This window comes from Macaca mulatta, chromosome 1 (genome assembly GCF_049350105.2).
Source record: "Macaca mulatta isolate MMU2019108-1 chromosome 1, T2T-MMU8v2.0, whole genome shotgun sequence".
NCBI classification, from domain to species: domain Eukaryota; kingdom Metazoa; phylum Chordata; class Mammalia; order Primates; family Cercopithecidae; genus Macaca; species Macaca mulatta.
The window spans coordinates 223,916,341-223,942,545 of record NC_133406.1 but is presented as its reverse complement, the minus strand read 5'-3'; the positions used below and the strand labels follow the sequence as shown (position 1 = coordinate 223,942,545).

Genomic DNA, 26,205 nt, shown 5'->3' with positions numbered 1-26,205 from the left:
CTTTATGCTGTCTGGTTCCCCTAGCTCTTGCCCTCTGCTGGCAGGGGCTGGTAATATATGGGTTTGCTGCTACCCCATTCACTCCAGCCACAGGGGGCTAGCTTACCTTTGTGCCAGGGATGGGGACAAAGGACATGAACTCATCCACGTGGCCCACAGTCAGCCAGTCCGAGTAGAGCTCCACGGGCGCCTGCACCTGCTGGGCCTTCAGGAAGTCACGCACCACCTTGGTCATCCTCCGACCACCAGACCTGGAAAAGGGAGGAACAGGAGTTTCAGAAAACTACCCACCTTACCAGAGGGCCTGCAAAAGGAGTTTGGTCTCTGGGACCCATCCCGGACCCAGAGTGGCATCAGCAGAGAAGTCCCAGGAAGGAGACTAGGTTGGGTTAAGAGACCCTGGCACAGGCAGTAAGGCGTTTGAGTCCAAGGGGAAAGAAGTAGGTGTTAGTTGCAGCTGCGGCCTGTATGAAGGGCAGGGAGCCCAGATCTCAGCCCTCGAGGGTGCCTGTGACTGTGCGGAGGCCACATTCTGTGTATGAGAGTCCCACCTGGCCTGCCGGAGGGGGCTAGGGCACAGGAGGGCTCCCAGATCTGCCCTCATCCACGTGCTTCTTTGCTACATTAACTTCTACTTATTTTAATCTTTTTTTTTTTTTTTCTGAGATGGAGTCTTGCTATGTTGCCCAGGCTGGAGTGCAGTGGCATGATCTTGGTTTGCTGCAACCTCTGCTTCCCAGGTTCAAGCAATTCTCCTGCCTCAGCATCCTGAGTAGCTGGGACTACAGGCATGTGCTACCACGCCCGGCTAATTTTTGTATTTTTAGTAGAGACAGGGTTTCACCATGTTGGCCTCCCTGAGCTCCTCAAGGGGATTGGGGGCCCCTCCCTGGGCTGCCCTGACTCCCTGTCATTTTTTCTGTCGTTGTACGTCCCTCTATTTCATCAGGGTCTATGTGCATGCCTGAGACCTCTGCCATCTCCTTGAAGGCAGGGGCTGGGCCTCCTGTTTGGGACCCTGTGCCTGACACAGGGCCTGGCACTTGGCTGGTGCTCAGGAAATGGTTGCTGAGTGAATGAGTGGCCACTGAGTGGAGGGAGAAGGAGGCAAGAGTGGGCAAACAATCGCTGCCTGTGCCAGTGGCCTTCCCACAGAAGGTTGAGCATCCCATGTGACTCGGAGGAACCTGGTGCCCAAATCCTGGCTGATCCCATCTGTGCAGGCTCCTGGCAGCCCTTTTGTGGCATGAGAACCTAAGGTATTCACTCTCTCCCCAGCGACTGCCCTGACAAGGAAGAATCTTTTCACTGGCTGGTGGATCAACTGGGCAGGGAGTGAGGAGAATCATGCACAGGCCTGGGAGCCAGGGACTCACATTTCTGGGGCAGGACCACATCTGCTCATACCTCTTTTAAGTACGGTATTCCTGAGGATTCATTGGTATGCTCCCACTCATACCTGTCAGTGTTCCTTTTCCGGACTCCTCCCTCCCTTCCCCAGCTGATTTATTTAATATTTAATTGAATTTAATTTTGTTTTCTGAGACGCAGTTTCACCCTTGTTGCCCAGGCTGGAGTGCAATGGCACGAGCTCGGTTCACTGCAACCTCTGCTTCCTGGGTTTAAGTGATTCTCCTGCCTCAGCCTCCTGAGTAGCTGGGAGTACAGGCGTGCGCCACCACGCCCAGCTAATTTTGTATTTTTAGTAGAGACGAGGTTTGTCCATGTTGGTCAGGCTGGTCTCAAACTCTGGACCTCAGGTGATCCGCCCACCTCAGCCTCCCAAAGTACTGGGATTACAGGCGTGAGCCACCGCACCTGGCCTAATTTTTTTTGAGACAAAATCTCTCTCTGTCACCCAGGCTGGAGTACAGGGGCATGATCTCAGCTCACTGCAACCTCTACCTCCCAGGTTCAAACAATTCTCATGCCTCAGCCTCCCAAGAAGCTAGGATTACCACTATGCCTGCTAATACTTGTATTTTTAGTAGAGACGAAGTTTTGCCATGTTGTCCAGGCTGGTCTTGAACTCCTGGCCTTAAGCAATCTGCCTGCCTCTGCCTCCCAAAGTGCTGGGATTACAGGCATGAGCCACTGTGCCCAGCCTATCTATCTGTCTGTCTGTCTGTCTGTCTATCTATCTATCTATCTATCTATCTATCTATCTATCTATCTATCTATCTTTGAGATGAGGTCTCTTTCTATTGCCCAGGCTGAAGTGCAGTGGCCTGATCTCAGCTCACTGCAACCTCCACCTCCCAGGCTCAGGTGATCCTCCCAACTCAGCCTCCTGAGTAGCTGGGACTACAGGTGCATGCCACCGTGGCTGGCTAATTTTCATATTTTTTGTAGAGACAGGGTTTGCCGTGTTACCCAAGCTGGTCTCAAAGCCCTGGACTCGAATGATCTGCCCACCTTGGCCTCCCAAAGTGTTGGGATTACAGGTGAGAGCTACCGTGCCCGGCCAACCAGCTGATTTATAATCTCATTATACGCCTTTCCATGTGGGGAAGAGAGTTGTTTATTTAGTTATATATTAGATCCTAAATCACACGAAGATGTAAAGGTTCGCTTAATTTTCTTTCCAAGGGTGTCAGTCTCTTAACAGGAAGTCGTGGGAGGGAATAATTCTCCCAGCCACTTGCTCCATGTGTGAGCAACCCAGGCCACCCTAAAAGAGAAACAGTGACCTCCCCACTCCCCTAGCCCCCAGCCCCAGCCTGGCTTCTCTTACAGAGGAAAGCTGCTCCCGATGAGGATGCGGCCAAGAGGGTATGTCTTGCCGTTCACGGTCACTGGGGGACTGACCTCCAGGTTTCCAAACGAGTCAAGGCTGGTGACAGGCTCAAAGAGGGGCTCCCGGGTCACGTAGCCAAAATCTGGGCCCTAGGCAGAGGGCACACACCTGCATTAGTCTTCTGCAGCCAGGGTCCTCAGCCCCCAAGCCAGCTACCCTCTTTTACCACCTTCAGTCTGGGTCTGTGGGCACTTAGTTTCTAGGCGGGTTGTCCTTGGTCTTCCTATGATTAATAAAGAGCAGGGGGCCTGGGCATGGGGAGGCTGAGTGTGTGAGCATGTCGGTGTAAGTGTGAGAGTGTGTGTGAGAGTGAGTGGGAGTATGAATGTGAGTGTGTGGGCATCTGCATTCCTGTGTGTGCCTCTATTTCCCAAGCACAGATACATATTGGTGATTTCAGGATTAGTCCCCATTTTATGCTATGCACTTTCAGTTTCCCCATCTGTTTTGTTGTTGTTGTTTGTTTTTTTTTTGAGATGGAGTCTTGCTCTGTCACCCAGGCTGGAGTGCGGTGGTGCGATCTCAGCTCACTGCAACCTCTGCCTCCCGGTTCAAGTGAGTCTCCTGCCTCAGCCTCCCCAGTGGCTAGGATTACAGGCAAGCACCATCCCTGGCTAATTTTTGTATTTTTAGTGAGATGGGGTTTCACTGGGTTGCCTAGGCTGGTCTCAAACTCCTGACCTCAAGTGATCCACCCACCTTGGCCTCCCAAAGTGCTGGGATTACAGGGGTGAGCCACTGCGTCTGGCCCATTTCCCCATCTATAAAGAGATACCAGATTAGGTAACCTGAGGACGGGGAGCAGCTTGTATTATTACTGTGCAGTAAGAGAATTTTGCATCCTGACCCATTGTCATGTGACTTCTGGCATCCTCCTGCAAAAGGAATGTACTTCCCTGCCCAGTGTCAGACTTGGTCACATGACTTGCTTTGGCCAATGAAATGTGAGCAGAAGGGATGCATGCCAGTGAACAGCAGAAGCCATAGGAACCCCCACGTGTGTCTGCCAACTCTTTGACTTCTCCCTGTGCTAGGAGAATGGCATTTCCCAGACTGGGGCTGCTCTGGCACCTTGAGTGCTAGAGTGAGGAAGGCATGAAGAAGCAGAGTGGCAGACCAGCATCAGCAATCAACAAGGAATGCCAGCAAGACACAGGCCTTTGCTGTTGTCAGTCATGGAGATTTCGGGTTGGTTTGTTACTTGGTGAAGCTGACCAATACATGTAAAAGTGGCAGCTGTGAATATACATGCCATCTCAACCCAGTCTCAACCTGCCAGACTTGCCACTGAGCCCAGAGGAAGCCTCAGAACCCTTCTTCACACAGAGCTCCAAAAAACTGGAGTTAGCACACAAGACATAACTCCATTGGCCCCTGAAATTTAAGATTCCTCTCATGACTTTTGGGGTACAAATACAGGAATCTTGTTTGGGAGCTTGCACTGGGCTTGGGATGAAGCTTGCCTGACAAAATCCAGTGGAGTAGGAGGATGTGGCTTATCCTGGCTCAGCTGAGAGGCTCCAGGGACAGCTGAGCCCATGCGGTGGTTGGCAGCAGCTTAGCGCTTTCTCACCTTGGGGCCCCAGCTGGCAACATGGGAGCTTGCCGAGGCTGGGGTGCTGGGGCTCTACAGCACCATACAGGTGGGCAGGTATGCAGCACAAAGCTGGGCCTGGTCTGGGCCTCAAGGAACAATGCAGCCGGGGGCCTTGGAACCAGGCCAGCCTGGAATACTAAAGGCAGGTGGTGACCTGGAAAGGCCTCGTTTCTCATGCCTGTGGCAACCATTGCTGGTTGCCTACTCATCATAGTGTTAGGGAAAGTGGACAATAGGCTCACTGAGGACAGGGCCCAGGGAATGATAACCATAACAACAGTGAATAATGGTCATTATACCAGCCATGGCACTGATGCCTTATATAACGCTTTCAATCTTCACAACATTCTGTGAGACTGATATCATTTCTATCCCCATTTTACAGATGAGGAAACTGGGGCTTGTGGAAGGTAATTGCTTGCCCAAAGTCACATGGCTGCTAAGAGGTGCAATTAGGACTCAAGACCAGGTCCGCCTGACATTCCAAAGCTCTGTGCCGATGCCATTGGCTCTAGCATCTCCTTGTGAACAGGGCACTGGGTTAGGAATGTGGGGCAGAACAGGTGTGAACCTGGCACAGGGTCAGCTCTGGGCAGTCCTGGCGTCTGACAGGAACGCTGTCCTGCATGTGTCCTTGGGAAAAGTCCCCTGACCTACTCCAGTCTCTTGTTTCATGCCCTGTTCAAACCTCCCCCAGCGTGTTCAGGGCAGAAGAGTGCAGACAAAAGAAAGATTGATTTCAGTTCTGCCCTCACACACTAGGTTGTTGAGGGCCTAAAAGGGGAGTGAGAATGGCTTCCAGAATGGGAGGAGTCAGATGGCTTAAAAACAAACACACAAAAAACATGGCCAAGTACGGTGGCTCACGCCTCTAATCCCAGCACTTTGGGAGGCCAAGTTGGGCAGATCACCTGAGGTCAGGAGTCCGAGGCCAGCCTGGCCAATATGGTGAAACCCCATCTCTAATACAAATACAAAAATTAGCCAGGCGTGATGGTGCATGCCTGTAATCCCAGCTACTTGGGAGGCTGAGGCAGGAGAATCGCTTGAACCCGGGAGATGGAAGTTGCAGTGAGCCACTGCATTTCAGCCTGGGTGACAGAGCAAGACTCCGTCTCAGAAAACAAAAACAAAAACACACCCACACATGCACCAAAAACCATAGCCTCAAGGTGCTGATGAACTTGGAAGTCGGAACCATGATTTTTGACAATTGCATAACTATGTTTTTTTCTTCTTTGAAACTTACTTAACTCACTTTGCTGCAATTTGGAGGGGAAGGGCAGCACCAGGGACCAGGGCCTCTGGAACTAGATCTTACTCTATTTCCCTTAGCTCCCATTTCCCACTAGAAAACGCTCCATGTTTTGGAAAACATCAGTTATCAGAGCAGGAAAGGACCTCAGAGGCAGCTATCCCAAGTGACCCATTTTGCAGAGGAGAAACAGAGGCTCCAGGCAGCAGACAAATGTGTCAAGGTGGCCCAGGGTCTCCTGACCACTCTGTCTTATGAGAGTCTCTGGGATCATCCTCCATCCCCAAGTGGCCCTAAGCATCTTACCAGGAGCTCCTTCACAGGAAAGTCCTTTAGGTTTCCATCTCGGGGGGAGTCCAGCACCACGGGGAAGCCTTTGTGGGGGGCCTCGATGTAGCCAAACTCAATCTCATCCTGCAGGGACACCAAGGAGAGCTGTTAGATGAGCCCAAGGGACAATTTGTGCACATGGGCAGAAAACTCGAGAAACACAAGAGCATCAAGGAAAAAGAATGTCTATCTTGTTCCCCATCCCCTGGTCCCCCATCCTCCTCCCCTCACACTGATGATGGCAGCATAGGTGTCCACAGGCGGTCTCTGCACATCACAAGCAGGTTTCTTACCGATATCAGCTCCATTTTTTTTTTTTTTTGAGACAGAGTCTCACTCTGTTGCCCAGGCTGGAGTGCAGTGTCATGATTATGGCCCACTGCAGCCTCAAACTCCTAGGCTCAAGCGGTCCTCCTGCCTTAGCCTCTGAGTAGCTAGGACTACAGGTGTGCACTACCATGCCAGGCTAATTTTAAAATTTTTTGTGGAAACAGGGTCTTGCTATGTTGCCCAAAAACAAAAACACACCCACACATGCACCAAAAACCATAGCCTCAAGGTGTCTTGAGTTCCTGGTCTCAGGCAATCCTCCCACCTCAGTCTCCCAAAGTGCTGGGATTACAGGCATTATCCACCATGCATGGCCTAGACCTCACTTTAAAAAACACAATAACCAGGCGTGGTGGTGCACGTCTGTAGTCCCAGCTACTTGGGAGGCTGAGGTGGGAGGATTGATTGAGCCCGGAAGGCGGAAGTTAAAGTGAGCTGAGATCGTGCCACTGCACTCCAGCCTGGGTGACACAGCGAGACCCCGTCTCAAACAAAACAAAACACACAAATAGCAAACAGCATCCTGAATATGTTTTCCTTTGAGTAACAACTTAACTCGAAGCACATCCTGTATCCATATTGAGAGATTGGCTTCATCCTTTGTAGCGGTTGCACAGAACCTCCGGGAAGGCTGTTACTCAGTCCTCCACGGATGGACATTTAGGTTGCTTTGCAATCTTTTGCTACTACAAGAAGCAGCACTGCAGTGCGCTGCCTTGTATGTTCATGTCTTTGTGCACGTGTGCAGATATGAGCTGACAAAAGAATCTCCATCTGCAGAGCTGCTGGGTCCGGGCAGTTTACATGAAGCCGACTCTTCTTTGCCTGACCCCGGGGTCATGTCCTTCCCAGCCTGGACCTGGACTCCTCACCTGGATCCAGCGATCGCCTCGGTTTATGTACTGGAAGCAGACCTTCAGGTCACAGTTGGTTTTCTCCACCAGGTTCTTCACCTCTTTCAGGAACAGGTAATTATCCTTCATGCTGAGAAATTGGGGGAAGAAGGAGAGGCCAAGAGAAAGGGTGAGGAGGGGCCAGAGTCATTGCCCTGAGATGGTGACAGCAGCTGGTATCTCTGGGCTATGCTGGGCAGATCAGTCTACACCTGTGCTCACGGCCACCTTTATAAAGGCTGCTGGAATCAAAGGCCAAGTAAACCCACCCATTCATGTGGCGTTTGTCAAGGTCATGAACAAATAAAATGAGGAGGGGAACTCTCACCCCCACCTGTCCCAATGCCTTACACCTCTGACTCCACAGATTTTCAATTAAGAGCTATGCCTGGCATGAAGATGGGATGCATGTGAGGACCCGAGGGGTCCCTTTTGGGTTGCCAGACATCTAATCATAGGTACTTTTTCCCTTGGTTCTCATCTTGCTATTGTGGACCTAGCTCATAATAGGTGGTCAATAAAAGTCTGTTTAATGAATGAGTCAGATGAGCTGCATTTCCACTGCATAGGAGGTTGCTAAGTGCGTGGTAGGGGGTTAAGCAAGAGAACAGAAGGGCAGCTATTATTTTTAGAGTATACCCTGCATGCTGGATCTTGGATAAATGCTTTGCCTGCTTCGCCTCATTTAATCCTCACCGTGACTCTATGATGTGGGCATTTCAGAGAGGCTGAGAAAGTTGCTAAAGGTAACACAGTGGTAAGTGATGGGGCCAGGAACTAGACTCATGTCCATCTGACTCGGCTCTTGGCCACTCTGCCATGCTGCCTCTCCAGGCTGGGGCCACCCCTTACCAGCATACAAACACCGACACAGGAGGCAGGATGTTGGGGGTCATGATCCACGGAGCAATTCGGAATATCACGGTGTCCGTGAAGATGGGTGTCAGGGGAATGTCCTGGGTGTGAGAGACAAGGCGTGGGGGGTCAAAAGGTCTTGTTAGGGTGCTTTCTTTGCCTGCCTTTCAAAGCGGGTGAAACTGATGACTGAATACATTTCCTGAGTACTTGCTGTGCACCAAGACTGTGCTAAGTACTTTCACACGTGCCAATTCTTTTCTGCCTTCCAACCACCACAGGAGGTAGATACTGCTATGATCCTCACTTTTCAGATGGGGAAACTGAGTCATGGGGCTGTTAACTGCCCAAGGTCACATAGTTGGTAAGTGGTAGAGCCAGGCTTTACACCCAGGCAGTCAGCTGCTGAGTTCACACTCTTAACCACTGTCCTATCTTGTCCAATCAAACTTCTCTTCCTGAAATCGCCCCACGCAACGGTTGAACCAGCCCCACGCCTTCCTCTGTTTTTGCCCTGGGCACCTTGCCCTTTTCTGTGTGTGGGCATTTTGGCATTGTTTTGGGTCAGTTTTGCTATGTACAGACTGTTTTGTTTTAAGGAATGGTCAAGCAGCTTGCCTGGAACCCGAGGGAAAGTGAGGTCTGATTCCAGGGTTCCTTTGTGGGGCTGGCTTTCAAAAGCTATAGGAAATGGACCCCATCCTTGGTGGGGAGGTGCGGGGGTGGGGGGACTGTTGCACGGCTTGCCTTGCTTGCCGTGGTCTGCCTTTTGAGTCTCTGTGGGTGCTTGAGAGATCCTGGGGTTCCGGTTGCCCTGGGCATGGGTGCCATCAGAAGCCCCATCCCTGTCCTCTATCCTGTTGGCTTTGCCTTTTGCACTTCCCAGGGAGCTTGAGGGTGCCTTGTAAGTAGAACTTTACAAGTTTGGATGCTCACAACCACCCCAGGCAGCAGATGCTTTTTGGATTTTCTGTCTTATAGATGGAGAAAGTACGGCATATTACCCTTAACTAAGGAAATTAACAGGAAGCTTAATTCACTTGCCTAGTGTCTTGTGGTGGTTAAACCAGGAGTTGAACCTGGGCAGTCTGCTGCCAGGGCTCATTCTCATACATCTCAGCTAGATCCAGCCTCACCCTTGTATAGCACCCATTGTATCCTTTCCCAAAGTGGCCTGGGGATAAAAATGAGGGGCTCTTGTGTCTGTGAGAGCAGTCAGGTCCCTCCCTTTTTTTCTGAGTGAAACAGGGTGGGCCTGAGAGACTAGGGTCTGGGGATGAAAGGTCTTTGTGATGAGAGGTTCTTGTGCACACAGCATGCCCTCAGTGAGGCGGGCTTCCCTAGAGGGACAGGACCTCTTCTTCTCATCCAGCTTCTCCCAAAAGCAAGAGCAAAGCTAGCTGAGACGCCTGGCCCCAGGGTAGGGCACAACCTGAAACTGGGATTTGGGGTTCAGCCTGCAGTCAGAGATGGTATAAATCAGAGTAGGGCAGGAAGTACAGAGCGCACAGTAGGTGGTCAGCAAACCCCACCCGGGTGGCTGCTTAGAGCCTTGTGCTAATCAGCAGGACTCTGGGCCTCAGACCTAGGCAGGGAGCAGGGAAGGCCAGGGCACAGGTGTGGAATGTGTCAGAAAACATTGCCCACAGGGAATCCGTGGGGAGCAGGAGCAGCAAGGAGACTGGCTCAGAGGACCCAGAAGCATGGCTCAGAGGACCCTGGCAGCCACATGCAGGCTTTGCAGAGGTCATCGAGGTCTCCTAGCCTGGACCCACCCCCTTGGCGCTTTGAGCGGGGTGGAGCATAGTGTGGGCTCCTAGGAATGGCCCACTGGTAAAAGCCCCACCCTGGCCCCCGGGGGTAGCCCCCTATGGTGGAAGCCTGGAGCCCTCACCTGGGCCATGTACTCCAGCAGGCTGACATGGATGGAGACCAGGCCTGAGAAGCCCTCGTCGGGGAAACAGAGGCCTTCTACGAAGAAGAGCAGCTCCGCGGAGCCACCCGTGTACTTGACCACATGGTAGAGCTTCCGCCGGCCCAGGATGTGGATATAGCGTTGGCCGAAGAACGGGTCTGGAGGGAAAAGGACCAACGTCAGACTCCCACTCACATCAGAAAGAGGTCAGTGGGGTGGTATCACTGATGGGGACAAAAGGGCAAAGTAGTTTGTTCTCTAGACAGAGAGAAAAGCACAAGCAGAAAATGCCACCAGAGTGGCCATGGCTAGGAGTCATCGTCATTTTCTCAGCACTGCTGTGTGCTGGTTGTGTGGCGCTTCGCCAGACAGTCACCCTCTCTGGCTTTTGGCTTCCCCATCTATGAAATGAACAAGCTCTCTCTGAATGGCCGATAGGAAATTGCCAGCTGAGCAGTTAGTGGTGTCAGGGGAGGGTATAATTGTTTCCATTTCACAGATGAGGAAACCGATCTCAGAAAGGAGGAGTGGCTTGTCCGAAGTCAGAGAGCCAGTAAATAGCTGAGCTGGGACTCAGGTTCAAGTCCAATTCTGAAACCCAAGCTCTCATCCCCTTTGTATAAACAAAACATAAATGTGCCCATTAGTACCAAAAATTCCCTCCATATCATGGAAGCCGTGTTGGTGTAAAGGCCAGTGCATGGGCTGTCCATTTTTGTGGCTGGGCGGAAAGGCAGGTTCCTCCAGTGCTCCTGCCCTCCTGAAAGCTCCCAGTTCGACTTGTGCTGTCCCCTCTGCCTGAAACAATCGTGTCCCTTCTTCCTTCAGGCCTTGGTTTGTGTCACTTGCAACAATCCGGCCCAGATCCCCCAGAGACAAAGCCAGGGGCTCTGCTTGGAGCTCCCACAGCCCCCTGCTGTCTCCATCACAGCCTTTATTTATTTACTTATTTGTTTATTTATTTATTTATTTATAGACGGAGTCTCGCTCTGTAGCCTAGGCTGGAGTGCAGTGGCGCAATCTTGGCTCACTGCAACCTCTGCCCACTGCAACCTCCCAAGTAGCTGGGATTACAGGGCACACCACCATATCTGGCTAATTTTTGTATTTTTAGCAGAGACAGGGTTTCGTCGCCATCTTGGTCAGGCTGGTCTCGAACCCCGTGCCTTAAGTGATTTGCCTCCCTCACACTCCCAAAGTGCTGCTATTACAGGTGTAAGCCACCACACCTGGCCTCATCACAGCCTTTTTAAATGTGGGTGACCTGTGCGAGGGTAGAGACAGGCCCAGTGGGGCCCAGGGCCTGCCTGGCACATGGTCATGTTTAACAAATGTCTACTGAACAAACCAATGACTCCCACAACACTCCCTGTGGGAGAGACCAAGGGGGAATTTTCAGGCAGATTGAGAGCACATGAATCAGGCAAGGACCTTCGGGGAGACAGAGGTGGTCCAGATGCAGCCTCTCTAAGAGCAGTGCTCAGCTGATGATAAGATGCAGCAGATGTGGGAAGCGTCATAACGGCAGCTATGGGTGAGATCCAGTCTGGTTACTTGGGGTAGGGTGGGAAGGGCAGAGGAGGCGAGGTGGGAAGCATTTGAGCAGAGGAAGGCAGCCTTTGAGATGCCCTCGTGGGGTGGCAGAAATGGGTGTGGTGGGGAGAGGAGATACTTGCATTGGTAAAGGCATGGAGATAGGACCCTACGCAGTTCCAGAAGGAATTTCTTTATGCCCTGTAGAGCTGGAAGGGCAGAATCAGCCTCAGCTTAGTGCTTTCAACGACAATGATAATGGTTAATGACCAGATGCTCAAGGGTTAGAACACATAACCAGAATAGCCTGGCACAAACCAGGTGCTTGATTAAAACGTGTGAAATAAGTGAATGAACTGCGAAGCCAGGGCTTGGGAGGGTTCCTCTTGTGGGACAATGTGCCGAATTAGACCCGGGTTATAAATCTCACTAAGGGTGCTTCCCTTAGTGGTTATGACTTCCAATGTCAGAGGGACCTGGTTTAAATACTGCTCTGGCTTTACAAGCTATAAAACCTCAGGGAGCCGGGCGCAGTGGCTCATACCTGTAATCCCAGCACTTTGGGAGGACGAGGCAGGCGAATCACGAGGTCAGGAGTTCGAGACCAGACTGGCCAACATAGTGAAACCCCATCTCTACTAAAAAATACAAAAATTAGCCAGACATGGTGGCGCACGCCTGTAATCCCAGCTACTTGGGAGGCTGAGGCAGGAAAATCTCTTGAACCCAGGAGGCAGAGGTTGTGGTGAACCGATATCACACCACTGCATTCCAGCCTGGGCAACAGAGCGAGACTCCATCTCAAAAAACAAACAAACAAACAAAAAAACCAAACCTCAGAGAATTCACTTAACCTCCCTGAGCCCCAGTTTACTCATCTGTTAAGTGGGAGATAATGATACCCACGCCACAGGGTCAATGCAAATGACACAGCCTCAGTAACTTCAGTAACCTCAGTAACCATGGGTAACCATCGATAACCCTGCTTGGACCTGTATTACAAGGACGTGAAGGAGTTTTCATTGAATAGTTTCCGAACAGAAGGCAGGGAAACCATGTCCCACCTCATCCTCCCTTGGGAAGGAGGAGTCCAAGAAATGAGGTAGAAAAATTCAGATACTGAAAGTCCCAAAGAATAGAAAGTGAGGTCCTGCTCACCCAGAAACAATAGTGGGCACCCTACGGCCCTATCACTCAGTAGATTCAGATACATTAGCATCACGCAAACATTTTCTTCCAAGCACTTACGCCCTCCCACGCCCACAGGCCCCAGGCTGCACTTGAACTGATGCTCAGGGGAGAGTCAGGCCTAGAAGCCAACTTGTCCTGGCAGAAGCCACACAGCCAAAGCTTTCCCAGGGCTCAGAGCACCTGGGGGTCTCCCCCAAATTCTGGGGTAGGAACAGGGATCTGGCCGGGGGGGTGGTGGGGCAGGTGGAGGACACGTTCTAGTCTGTCTGTTGGCAGCTTCCTCCCTCCTGATGTGGCCCGTGGCCTGTGATTCACAATGCACCTCTGTTCTGGGCTGCTTTCTGACAGTTGGGGCCAGCTCCGGGTGGACTGATTCCTTGGTGGGAACAATTCAGCCATTGTCCCCAGGAGCCTCCTTTCCTCCGTCCTCCATCCCTGGCTCGGCACAGACCCCACACTGAGCATGGCCAGCTCTTTCTGCAGGAACCAACAATGCTGCTCTATTGAGTGGTCCTCGTGCCTTGGGCTGGGCCCATTGACCACGGTGACCTCTCTGCCCCAGGAATTGGCCAGCACGTAGTATGATTAGCCTTAACCTTTCCAGCTACTTTGGAATGATTCCACTTCCTAGTGAGACTCCTTGATAGTGTGACCAGCTGATTTGGTTTCCCTAGGACTGATGGGTTTCCTGGCATGAGGGGCCCTCAGTGCTAAAACAAGGAAAGTCCTAGGCAAACTGGATTACCATATCCTTGTATAAAGAGGCAAGGCCCCAGTGCTTGGTGTTCTGGGCAGTATTTGAGGCGGAGGCAGTCACCAGGTCTTCCTAGGAAAACTGAAGCCTTTTGTCCACTCCAATCATTATAACCAACAGTCATCATCATCATTTCAACAAAAGCCTTAATTGCCATTTATGGAGAGCTTTCCAAAGGCCAGCTACCACACTCAGTGCCTGACACACCTTCCTCATTTGATCCCCACCACCATCTGGGACACCCGGCATACCAGGATAGTCGGGACAGTTGGGACTCTTGCTATTCCCATGCCACATCAGAGATGAGCACCCCAAGGCTGGGGCTGGTGAGGAGACTTGCCTGGACCCAGAATTGTAGCTCCCTGACTCCAGCACTCCCTGTAGGGGTCCTTCAGTCTCCAACCCAGCTCCCTGCCCTTGGGGAGAGCTGGTCTGACCCTACCAGGACACCTGACATTCGCTTATCTATAGGGGTACCTGGAATTTGACATAACCCCAAAGTGTTTACCTGGAAGAAAAGGAGACTGTGCTACTGGTCAATTATCTGTCGTCCTTTGCTTGTGTGTGTGTGTGTGTGTGTGTGTGTGTGTGTGTGTGTGTGTGTGTGTCTTGTCGAAGAGTTTTCACCCAGAGTCAGCATTATTGGGAAACTGTCTCTTCTGGGTCCCCACCGTCTCAGCCATGGCTGCTCCCCACAGGATGGGCAGCCCAGATAAGAGGCTCCGAGGGACATTCTCAAAGCCCTTGCAGTAGTAGTTCCTCTTTTCTCTTGTCTGCTCAGGACCCGTCTCAAATGGCAAGTGATGGGGAGGGACGAGATTATGGAAACAGACCAAAGTCCACTCCCTTTAGCAAAGAGAAGAAACGTCTAGATAATGTCCAGACATCATGATTTGCCACAGGTCTCATGTCACGACACCAAGGTCAAGAGGCCAAGGTTGAGGTCCTGCTTGCATCCCGCCTGCTCCCGCCGGTGACCCCATCCTCCATGACAACCTTAGCCTGGATGGTGTAAACATCAACATTTCCGGCCCCCTGAGGCAGCAGAGCCAGCTTGACTCTGGGCACATTCCAACCTGTGTGAGGTCACTGCCTGGAGCCCAGGGTGGATCAGAAGGAGGACTGGCATTGGGTGACTGCTGGCCACTGCCATCCTGGCTAAATACTTCTCTGATGGGAGGGTCCGGGGTCCCTACTTACTTCCTGGCAAGTGCCCTGGATCTAGTGGGCCTGTCTAGAGGTGGGTCCAGGGCCAGGCCAGAGATCCTGGCCCCACTAGGCAGCTGGGCATGCAGAAGCACCCCCCCGCCCGCCACCCCACAACCCGCCTTGTACCATGGCAAATTGCAATGCCGACTATTTTGCTGAGGGAGCTTTTAGAATACATACATCATTATTATGACAGTCCCTTGCATAAAACCCTCTAATGGCATTCCATTGCACTCAGAATAAAATCCAAACCCAGTCTGCATGCTCTGGCCCCTGGCCCAGCTCACTGACCTTGACTCCCAACCCTGCTCTGGGCTTCCATCTGCTCTTCCCACACTCCAAACTGGTCTCCTTCTCCAGGCTTTGCAGATGCTGTTCCCTCTGCTTAGAACACTCTTCCCTCAGCTCACAAGTGGCTGGTTCCTTCTTATTGTTCGTTTGAGTCTCAGCTCAGATGTCACCTCCTCAGAGAGGCCTTTCCAGATGCACCCATCTAGTAGTGCCTCTGCCCTGCCATTCTCCTCACTTATTCTATTTCATTTCCTCCAGTTGTAGTACTGATTATGTCTCTCTTGCTAGACTGGCAGCTCCTCGAGGGCAGGGTGTGATTGTCGTGTTTACTGCAGAGATCTCAAAGCTGAGAACAGCGCCTGGCACCGAAGAGCTCAACACATATTCACAGAAAGGGTGAGGCAGAGCCGGCAGCTACAAGGACTAGCTCCAGGGCAGGAGTCCGTGCCCTACACAGTGGGGGCCCAGGACACTTGTTGCCATCAAGAGGAGCAAGGGGTCAACTCTTCGAGGGTGCCCACTGCATCTTTAGGGGGTCTTTGAAAGTCAGAGATGGCAGAAAATACCTGGAGGTGGTGCCTGCCCTGCCTCAGGCATCCTGAAGGTGACATGACTCCAGAAAAGAAGTGCCCAAATGCCCTTCCTCCCCTGATTCGTCGGGAAGAAGGGCCTCTGGGTTCTACATAGATCCATGTCACTCCAGACTCCTTTGAGAGGAGGAGCGATGTGTCCCCATGGAGTCTTTCAACTTCATGGGACAGCTGCATTGCCATGTTACAATCACCCAGAGACCAATCCAGGTCTTCTCCAGGCACCTGCACCTGTGAAGGCCACAGATGCTAAGGGGAGGAGGATAGGTGGCTAGAAAGGGCTGGGCTGGGCTGGGGTCACTCACTCTCCACGTAGAACACGCCCACTTTGTCTGAGTCTGACATGGAAATGTACAGAACCATCTCGTATCCGGCGGGGAGGCGGTCGGGGCCTTTGGTCCGCAGGATCATCTGGGACATGTCCTTGAGATCTGAGGGACAGGAGGTGAGAATGAAGAGATCTGCTGCTGGAGCCTCAGCTTCCCAATGCCTTTTACTTTGATAATCAGGAGAAAGTCCCCATGGATGTGTATGAATGGAAACTATAGAAAAGCATAAAGAGGCCATGTGCTGTGGCTCACACCTGTAATCCCAGTGCTTTGGGAGGATGAGGTGGGTAGATTGCTTAAGGCCAGGAGACAAACACCAGACTGGGCAACATAGCAAGACCCCATCTTTACAAAAATAAAAAAATTGGCCGGGCGCGGTGGCTCAAGCCTGTAATCCCAGCACTTTGGGAGGCCGAGGCGGGTGGATCACGAGGTCAGGAGATCGAGACCATCCTGGCTAACCCAGTGAAACCCCGTCTCTACTAAAAAATACAAAAAAAAAAAAAAACTAGCCGGGCGAGGTGGCAGGCGCCTGTAGTCCCAGCTGCTCGGGAGGCTGAGGCAGGAGAATGGCGTGAACCTGGGAGGCGGAGCTTGTAGTGAGCTGAGATCCGGCCACTGCACTCCAGCCTGGGTGACAGAGCAAGACTCCGTCTCAAAAAATAAATAAATAAATAAATAAATTTAGCCATGCATGGTGGTGTGTGCCTGTAATCCTGGCTACTCAGGAGGCTAAGGCAGGAGGATGGCTTGAACCCAGGAGGTCGAGGCTGCAGTGAGCTATGATCATGCCACTGTACTCCAGCCTAGGCAACAGAAGAAGGCCTTGTCTCAAAAAAAAAAAAGAAAAGAAAAGAAAAGAAAAAAGCAAAGCAAAGCATAAAACAGAATAAAAACTAGTTGTCATTTCCAACACTGGAGATGATTAACCTTTTGGGGAATTTCCTTCTAGTCTATTTTCTTTTTATTCTTTTTTTTTTTCCCAAGACAGAGTCTTGCTCCGTTGCCCAGGCTGGAGTGCAGTGGTGTGATCTTGGCTCACTGCAATCTCTGCTTCCTGGGTTCAAATGATTCTTCTGCCTCTGCCTCCTGAGTAGCTGGGATTACAGGTGCATGCCACCATGCCCGGCCAATTTTTGTATTTTTAGTAGAGATGGGGCTTCACCATGCTGGTCAGGCTGGTCTCGAACTCCTGACCTCATGATCCGCCTGCCTTGGCTTCCCAAAATGCTGGGATTACATGTGTGAGCCACCACGCCCGGCCCTCGTGTATTTCCTATGGTTTTGCCTTTGGCTTTAAGCAAGAGTGGTATTTGTGTCCACCATCCCCAGAGGCCTGAGTCCACACCTGCCTCACCCTCAGCCCAGCCCAGGACTGGGCATGAATCTTTTCATTCCTCCCATCCTGTCCCCCAAGTGCAGGGCCTGCTGGCACCTTCCTTGCTGTAGACCTTCTCGTCACGGCAGTCCTCCTTGGGCAACCAGGGTGTCTCTCGGTCGCAGTTCACCAGCAGGATGGCCCCCTGGCCCTCGGGGCCCCAGGTCCAGGATGCCTACAGTGGCAGGAAGAAAGGTCAGTGCCCTCTTCTCTATGCTTGTATAGACCCCATGGGACACCGGAGAGACAGCCCCACGATGAGGGTAAAGAGTAGCCGCCACCCACTGGGGCAGCTGTGACTTGGCAAATGTGAATCTCAAGACTGATGTCCACAGAGGATGAACATGGGCATCAAAGGCAAGTTCAGTAGAGGCACAGAGACAGGAAGGCTGACTGAGGCATTTATGGGCCTCCTGTCTGATGCGGCTGGTGTCTGGCATGGGTGGAGGCAGGGAGGTGGAGGCTGGCCAGAGAAATGAGCAGACGGACATTCTACCACAGGTCCTGAGGTCCCTAGGGGAGCTCAGGAGGAGATGCCTGGATGGATGACACCCAGCTGTTTCCAGACGCCCTCCTAGTGCTCCAAATAGGACCTGCACGGTGCTCCACCTTCTATACTGCAGCCAGAGCGCTACTAGAACAAACTCGGGCCAGATTGTGTTGCTTCCCTGCTTGAAGCCAGGTCAGGGGCTCCTGGTTGAATTAGGATGAAGCCCTGATTCCTTGCTGTGGCCTGGAAGGCCTGGTGAAACTTGCCTTCCTCTCTATCTCATCTCCTCCACCTTGCCCCTCGCTCACTCTGCCCCACCCATCCTGGAGCCTTTCTGCTCCCAAAAGACTCAAGCTCCCAGCCCTTTGCCCATGCCAGTTCCTCTGCTGCCGTCCTGCCCCTTTCCACCTGGCCCACTCTACCCTTCCTTTATTACATCATAACTGTCTCTTCTTCCTGGAGGCCTTTCTGATTCTCTAGGACAGAGCAGCTTTTCCAGATCCACATCTGGCACGGTACACATCCTTTTTGGGAGGACTTAGGACAATTGTGATGAGACAGCCATCCATAACACTCAATTTTTAATGTGGACCATGGGCTCCTTAAGGCCAGGGCTGTGTTTCTCTTGTTCTTTCTGCATCCCCTGGGCCTGACCCACTCCTGGAACGTAAAAGATGCTCAGCAAATATTTATGGGATGAGTGAAGAAAATGTGAAAACTTCACCGGCCCAGATTTAGAAATTCTGGCCAAGTTCAGGCTCATGGGATTGTGTGACTTTGCCAAGACTGCACAGCCCCTTGGGGGAGGTTAGAAGCTGTTCACCTGGGGCTGCTGGGCCTCAGAGGCCTCTGTGGAGTTCATTTTCATATGGCTTGGCCACAGACTCAGAGAATGAGTGTGCAGGGCTGGCCCTGGTCTCACGCAAGCCTTGCTCGCGATCCTAGAAGAAGGGACTCTCCCACAGGGCTGAGAACCCTCTCCTGACCTGTAGAGAGTCAAGGGAGCAGGCTTCTAGGACCCAGGCTTCTTCTCATCAGGCTGTGTTTATTTCACTTCATAAGTACCCCTCTATGTATACTTTACCCTAGGCTTCAGAGTGTTATTATAAAAGTCACATATGCCCACAGCAAAAATTTAGATGATACAGAAGGGCAGAAAACGGAAAGCAGTTAGAAGCAACAGCCTGAATGTACACAGAGCAAGACTGATGGAGCCTAAAAACTGTGTTGAGGGAAAAGTACAAAAGAGAACGAGATGGAGAAACCACGCTGTCTGCACGAATTAAAAATACATGCACACCAACCACACCACATGCCTCCTGAGAGTCACCAGAGCAGAAAGAGACGCATTAAACCCAGCAAAATGGTCCTCTGTGGGGCAGCAGAATGGGAGTGGGGAACGCAAGATAAAAGAAAATAAGTAAATGAATGAGGGAACAAATGAATGAATGGTGAATGAATGAATAAATAGAAAGAGGAGAGGAGCTGTGCATGCACCAGCAGAGATAATACCGCATCTGGAACTGAGAATGATGAATGCAACCCTCTGTCCTGAGGGTCTGTCTCCCCCACCTCCCCAGTCTTAAAAGAAGAGGCAAAATAACAAGAGCAAATGCCTTCACAGCGCTTCCTCTGCAGCAGGCACATTTATCCTTTCCAATAGTTCCACGAACTGGACATCCCCATCACAGGATGGAGAAACTAGGACTCAGGAGCCTGCTCTGTAGCCGTCTCTATAAGATGCCTGAGCTCGTCTGTGGGTTCCATCATTGGTATGCTGTCTGGTATATGTCTGGGAGCCTGTCTTGGGCCTCGGTCTCCTGAGCTGTGAAATGGGAATTGCTGCTTGGTGGGGGAACCATGGCTGCCTGCACGATCTGGGGCTGTGCCCTCAGAAGCCCCGGGGTTCAGGGTGGTGCCTGCCCTGATAGCTAGGTACCTTCTTTGGGTTGTTCTTCTCCACCACACCATCCCGGTCTGCGTCCACATCCAGGGAGATCTCTGGGGAGAAGAGACATGGGTGAGTTGCTGAGCCTGCCAGGCAGGTTGGGGCAGGGGCACGAGGAAGACCTGTGGGATTAGGGTGCATCTCAGTCATTCATTTGGTCACGGGAAAGGGAGGACCTCGCTGACATCATCTTACACAACCCCCTGCCTCAACATTCCACTACCCACTGAAGACCATCGGCAGACACTGGGTGGACTTTGTAGCTTATGGCTGCAAGAGCTGCCATCGGGGAGGTCCAGGTCCTCCCACCACTTCTCTGTTCTTGCTGGGGGTTGGGGAATGATCCTCGATGCACAGATCTGGGAGCCTCAGTTCAGGGGTGAAGTCACATGCCCAAGGTCACATAGGGATGCTAGCAGAACTGGGGTACACAGTGCAGTTGGTCTGATTCATAGTTCGTATTCTGAAAACTTACAGGCATAGCATTCCCAAACTGCCTTTCTCAGTCTACCCGGGCATGCACATAGGTGTGCACACATGCACCTGTGTGTGCATGTCTCTTTCTCTCCAAGAACTTCCAGTGGTCTAGATCCCACCTTCAAGGACTGAGGGTTTTACTGTGGGTGGGAAGCTGTCTCTAATCCCTCTTGGTCTGAGGGCACCTGTGAGTCCAGATGGAGGAACCAGGGCCAGGCCCCCACTTATCCCTTCTTTTGGTGAAGGGACCTTCAGCATCCCTAGGCCTGCCATGGAGATAGGCTTTGTGGAGGCTGTAGGGAAATGAAAAGATTTAGCATCAGACAAGATGGAGTTTAGACCCTGATTCTCTGCTTATAAGCTGTGTGACTTTGGGCAGGTTAGACAACCTCTCTGAGCCCCAGTTTCCTCACCTGTAACATGGGGCCCTTCCTGGTTACAGCAGGTGCATTAACTGCAATGGAAGGCACTACTGACATTTTTGAGCCAAATAATTCTTTGTGTGGGTACAGCCTGTGCATTGGAGGATGTTTAACAGCACACCTGGTTTCTACCTACTAGATGCCAGTAACATCCCTCCCAGTCACGACAGCCAAAAATGTCTCCGGGTATTGTCAAATGTCCCTTGGGAGGTGAAATTGCCTTGAGTTGGAGACGGATGGGGTTGAGTAGGGATGTGGTTGGGAAGGTGTTGGGAGTGTCACACACGTGACGTGTGCAGGTTCCAGGCCCCTAGATCTGCCCAAGTGGGCTCGTCTCACGCTGAGCATGACTTGGACCTGGTGGGTGCTGGGTGGTAATGAATGCATTCCTGGTTAGTCCCCTTGGCAGGCACACCCTCTGCCTGGAGGGCATGGAAAGGAGGGTCCTGGCACACGAAGCGCACTGATGTCACCCTTCTCTGGGCCAACCGAGCCCAATTGAGTCCAGAGATCACGTTCAGGTCCTCCCTTTGCCTATAGCCTGCATACCCTAGGCCTGCACATGACTTCTCCGGTCTAGAAGGAGGCTGCAAGGGCGCCTGGCCCTTGGGAGAGGCAGCTCTCTGTGTCCCCGCCTCTGCGGCCCTGCGGTGAGTTAGGTGCTGTAAGGCATAATTTGTAACCTCCTGCCTCCGATTGCATTCACTCCACATTTCACTGCTGAGGAGCTACTGTGCTCCAGAAACTGTACTAGGCAATGGGCAATGGAGGCACAGCACCTGCTCTCAAGGCGTCCACAGTCCCATGAGATAAATAGCATTGCTCCCGTTTCACAGGGCAGCAAACCCAGGTTCAGAGAAGCCACTTGTCAGCAAATCGGGCTGGTAATCTGGGAGGCCGGTGCAGGATAAGGACCCCAGGGGAAAGAAGGGAAGGTGGTACCACCAGGGGCTGGTAAAGAGGCTGGGGTGCAGGGGCAGGAATAATATTGGTTTTGGCTCCTGCACCTTTGTGAACTTTCCAGCCGGTCACGCCCACTGAATGCTGCCTTTCAGGGAACTCAGCTTCCTGAAACTCCTCCCTGGGAAGGAGCTGCAGGTCCAGCCTCTTTAGGGAGCCACTCTGTCCGTTTCAAGGTAACGATCTCTCCCTTGCGGGCATCCTGCTCTGCAGGTGCACAGCGTTTTCCATGGCGTGCTCTCTCGGCCACCCCGGGGAGGCGTGATCACCCCCACCCCCTAATGATACAGATGAGGAAACCCAGGCCCCCAGCAGGGAAGTGACCACCGAAGTTCCCAGAGCAGAGCCAGGCTCTCAGCAGGGCCTCAGGCTCCAGATGCCTTCTCTCTGCTGTTCCCTGCAAGGAACACAGGCTGACCTCCCCACAAGCCATTTCCAAAAGCCCAGCCCAAAGTCAAAGACCCAAGACTTGCTCCCTTGAAGGTCATTCCCAGAGGAAGTGCCCACGTCCCCACCTTGGCAGCCCTGTGGCCTTCGTCTCTAGGCTGCAAGGTGACATTACATTGGGACTCCTTGTGGTGGGTTCATTACAGCAGTGGGGCCATGGGCTAGGAGAGAGATTATGGTGCACTCTAGACTGCTTTATTTCATTACGAATTCTTAAATGTAAACATTTTATTCATGTAATATTTGGACATACTGCAAACAAAATCAAATAAAACAGTAACACACTTTCTAAAGAAAGACAGCAGTTCCTTGTCCAGCCCTTCTCCTTGGCTGCCTGAGGCAACCTCCCTAATACTAATTACTCATGCTTATTGTGATTTCTTGATTTATTGAATTCAGACAGGTTTTGTTACCTTCCTGTTATGAAATGTGGGCATTTCACAGCGTGGCTCCCTTATCGTCCTCCCAACCTCTCACAGGGCTTCATAACTCCTCTCTCATGACCCATGACCTGTCCCCGTAATCCACTGAAATGACCTTCTGGCCCCTTCACCCTCAGAGACCTCCCACCCCGTAGTCATGCCCCTAGGACTTCACCCCTGTAAGGCCTCCCCCAGTGTCTGATTTAACTAGATTCCAGGGGGATGCTGCGGGGAGGGGCAGAGAACATGCCCAGAGCATTGCCTCTTGGGATGGCTCTGCCTTCCCGAGGGGGAGGAGGGAGAGGACCTCTGCTTCAGGGCCTCTGGGCTCCAGACAACATTTCCCAGAGGCTCTGGATCCCACCTCAGCTCCCCAGAATAGCCCCAAGGCGTCAGGTGGCCCCTGGGTGTGGGGCAGATTGACGGGAAATGTCACTAGGATTGGGTTCAAGGCAGTCTGCCCTGAGAATGAAGACACTGAGGCCTCAACTGTGACCGAGAGGCACCAGCATTTTGGAGGGTCGCCAGAGAGTGGCAGGGTGCCTGGCCTTCTTGCCTTACTAAGCAGCCCGAGGTGTTGTGGAAAGGAAGGACTCCCTCCCCCACAGCCAACCAGGGCAAGTATCCCAGGCTCTGGGGAGAAGGCATAGGATCAAGCTCCTGAGGTTGATGTTAACATTTTTTGAGGCCCACGTGTGGGTACTCCTTCCACTGCCAGGACCTCAAATAGGGTGGGATTCTTCCTCCCTCCCTACACCTCACCTCTCCCTCTCCCCCATCCCTCCCAAAAAAAGAAAGTCTTTGCAAATCAACCCTACCCAGAGTCTTGAAGGTCCTTAGGGATTAATTAGCTCAAACCCCTCATTTTATAGTTTGCAAAAAGTGAGTCCTTGTGGGGGTGGCTACTTGTTAAGGTCACACAGCAAGTCCTTGGCAGGATTAGGACCAAGACCCAGAGCCTGATTTGGCCAAAGGAATCATGAATTTGTTCCCAAATCCCAGGAGGAAGATAGACAGACCATATGTTTCTTTAACTTCACCCAGGCAGAGAGAAAATGTGGCTACCCCAAGAGCAACGGAGAAAAGCAGGCAGAGCATTGACTGAGCACCCACTGTGTGCCGGGCCCTTAGCACACAGCATCCCACTGAATCCTTGCAAACGCCATGCAAGGCTGCTCTGTGAAGCGCATTTTGTAGATGAGGAAGCCAAGGCTCAGGGGGATGATGTGACTTGTCCAAGGTCAGAAGGTGGTTGGAGGTGGGCAGAGAAAGATCTTAGGCTTACTTCTGTCTACTCTGAAGCCAAGGCTCTTTCTGCTCAATGTGGACTCAGGATAGGACCAGGGTGGGAGAGATTCAGATATATTTTTGTGCCTGGGGGACAGTCCCAGAATCTCGAGATATTGGCGGTATCCTTGCCTCTGAGGCACTGTCCCTGAGTGACTGATTACTCAGGATGAGGGGCTCAAGGGCTCCTGGGGCAGATGCTCGACGAAAGAGAAGACCTAGAAGGGACAGACATAACAGTGGTTCCCAAGGGAAACCAGATTTTCACCAGGGTCTCTGTTGGAACAGGAAACAGTAGTTCAATGGGGTTAGTTTCTCATAAAGTTTTCTTTTTGTAATTGAATGACTGTCTTTTATTCTGTTTTTTGTTTGTTTGTTTGTTTTGTTTTGTTTTGTTTTTGAGACAGAGTCTCACTCTGTCGCCGAGGCTGGAGTGCGGTGGCACTGTGTCAGCTCACTGCAACCCCTGTCTCCTGGGTTCAAGCAATTCTCCGGTCTCAGCCTCCTGAGTAGCTGGGATTACAGGCGGCCACCACCACGCCTGGCTAGTTTTTGTACTTTTAGTAGAGACAGGGTTTCACCATGTTGGCCAGGCTGGTCTTGAACTCCTGACCTCAGGTGATCCTCTCGCCTCGGCCTCCCAAAGTGCTGGGATTACAGGCGTGAGCCACCATGCCCGGCCATGACTGTCTTTTATTCTGAGATTATGCCTTGCCTATTACTTAGGAGTTAAAATGATGGTGATAGTTGATAGTAATTTTTTTTTTTTGAGACAGGATCTCGCTCTGTCGCCCAGACTGGAGTGCAGTGGCACCATCTCGGCCCATTGCAACCTCCACCTCTCGGGTTCAAGCAATTCTTCTGCCTCAGCCTCCTGAGTAGCTGGGACTACAGGCATGTGCACCACGCCCGGCTAATTTTTGTATTTTTAGTAGAGATGTGGTTTCGCCATGTTGGCCAGGCTGGTCTCAAACTCCTGACCTCATGATCTGCCCACCTTGGCCTCCCAAAGTGTTGGGATTACAGGCGTGAGCCACTATGCCTGGCCTCAAATTGTTTTATTAACGTATTTTTTTTTCTTTTTTGCCAAGCATCAAAACTGTTAGTCTTCTCATTTTTGGGGGGTGGGGAGAGGGGACATTTGATTGGCCCATGGAATCTAAATATCTGGAACTTGTGGCGGTTAAATAATTATTAAGAGACCTCGGACGGATGAACTCGGTCACTTGTCCTGGGCACATGTGGCATCTTTTGGGACTCAGCCATGCTGCCAACTCTGCGTGGGCTTCCTCTAAGCACAGCTTTGTCATCTTCTAGTGAGCAGGAAAAGTCCAGTCCTGCCTCCTTATAGACCCTTATTTTGCCATCTATCCTAAGGCTGTCTTGCTTTGGTGGAAGTCTTGTTAATGGTGCAGTCAGTCTTCTGGGATCACCCTCGTTTGATAGGTGTCAGGCCCCTGTCCTTCCTGCCCCCGTCCTCAGGTGTCCCTGTCTCAGTGGGATTAGGTTTCCTCAGGGACTGTCATCTGAGACTGCCTGTGTGCTGTGTGCATGCAAGGTTCACACACGTGCCAGGGCTCAGCACAACCCAGGAGTCTTTGGTTATCATCTGCCGCCCTCACCAAGGTCATCCCGAGGTTCCCTACCCCAGGGCTGGGCACCTCCTTGGTGCAGAAAGAGGGACAGGGGGACCAGCAACCAAGCCCATTTGGGATTAGCCAAGAATGAGAAGGGCCATGCTGCTAAGCCTATTTCAGCAGCTGAGAGCACAGGGCTAGAGAGGGAGGGGCTGGCTTGGGAGCTGGTTGTATTTTGGGGAGGTTCTGAGACCCACCCTGAGAATGTGGGATAACTGGAATGACTTGGCATCTCAGCAACCATTTTCCGGAGATGTGGCTGCAGGCAAGTATTTCTTTGTTTTACCTTTTCTGAGCCTTGATTTTCTCATCTATAAAATGGGGATGATAATAATGTCTATCCTTGAAACAGTTGGAAGAAGAGATTGAAATCGTGACGGTAAAACATTGAGTACTGGAGCCTGGCACACCATAGGAGCTCAATTGATATCAGGTGTTTATCATCCTCCCCCTCCTGCTCCTCATCAAAGTGCCCAGCACAGCTCTAGACACAGAGTAGGTTTGCAACAAGGAGGCCGCATCATTATTTTTAAAGCACTCAGCATGCAGTTGACTCTCAATAACCGGTAGTTCCCTTCCTCTGCCATGTGGCAACTCTGTCAATGTTAAACCAAGGCTGGATGAACAAAATGACTCTCTGAAATGTCCTCCTGGCTTTAACATTCTATGATTAAAAAATGAAATAAAATACCATAAAAGTAATGCCTCAATTTCAGGGGGTGGGGTGATGGAAAGTTCAGATGATCACAGTCCAGTGTCCTGTAGAGCCAGGCTAGGCTCTGCCTCCCTGGCGTGCAGGCCTGGCACCCAGCGCAGGACAGTGTGATGCCATGGACAGAACCTGAGACAGGGATAATCCTGGGTTCTG

The 26,205-nt window shown here is 51.8% G+C and overlaps 1 protein-coding gene across 1 annotated transcript in view; it reads right to left on the bottom strand.

Moving 5' to 3' along the window:
• Window positions 1-26,205, bottom strand: part of PADI2 (peptidyl arginine deiminase 2) — a 51,803-nt gene that overhangs the window by 9,055 nt on the left and 16,543 nt on the right. Inside the window, 9 exon segments of the mRNA NM_001265783.1 lie at window positions 107-251; window positions 2,735-2,886; window positions 5,956-6,063; window positions 7,182-7,293; window positions 8,055-8,158; window positions 9,952-10,130; window positions 15,846-15,971; window positions 17,305-17,422; window positions 19,677-19,738. Of these exon segments, the coding sequence (NP_001252712.1) occupies window positions 107-251; window positions 2,735-2,886; window positions 5,956-6,063; window positions 7,182-7,293; window positions 8,055-8,158; window positions 9,952-10,130; window positions 15,846-15,971; window positions 17,305-17,422; window positions 19,677-19,738 (1,106 nt within the window).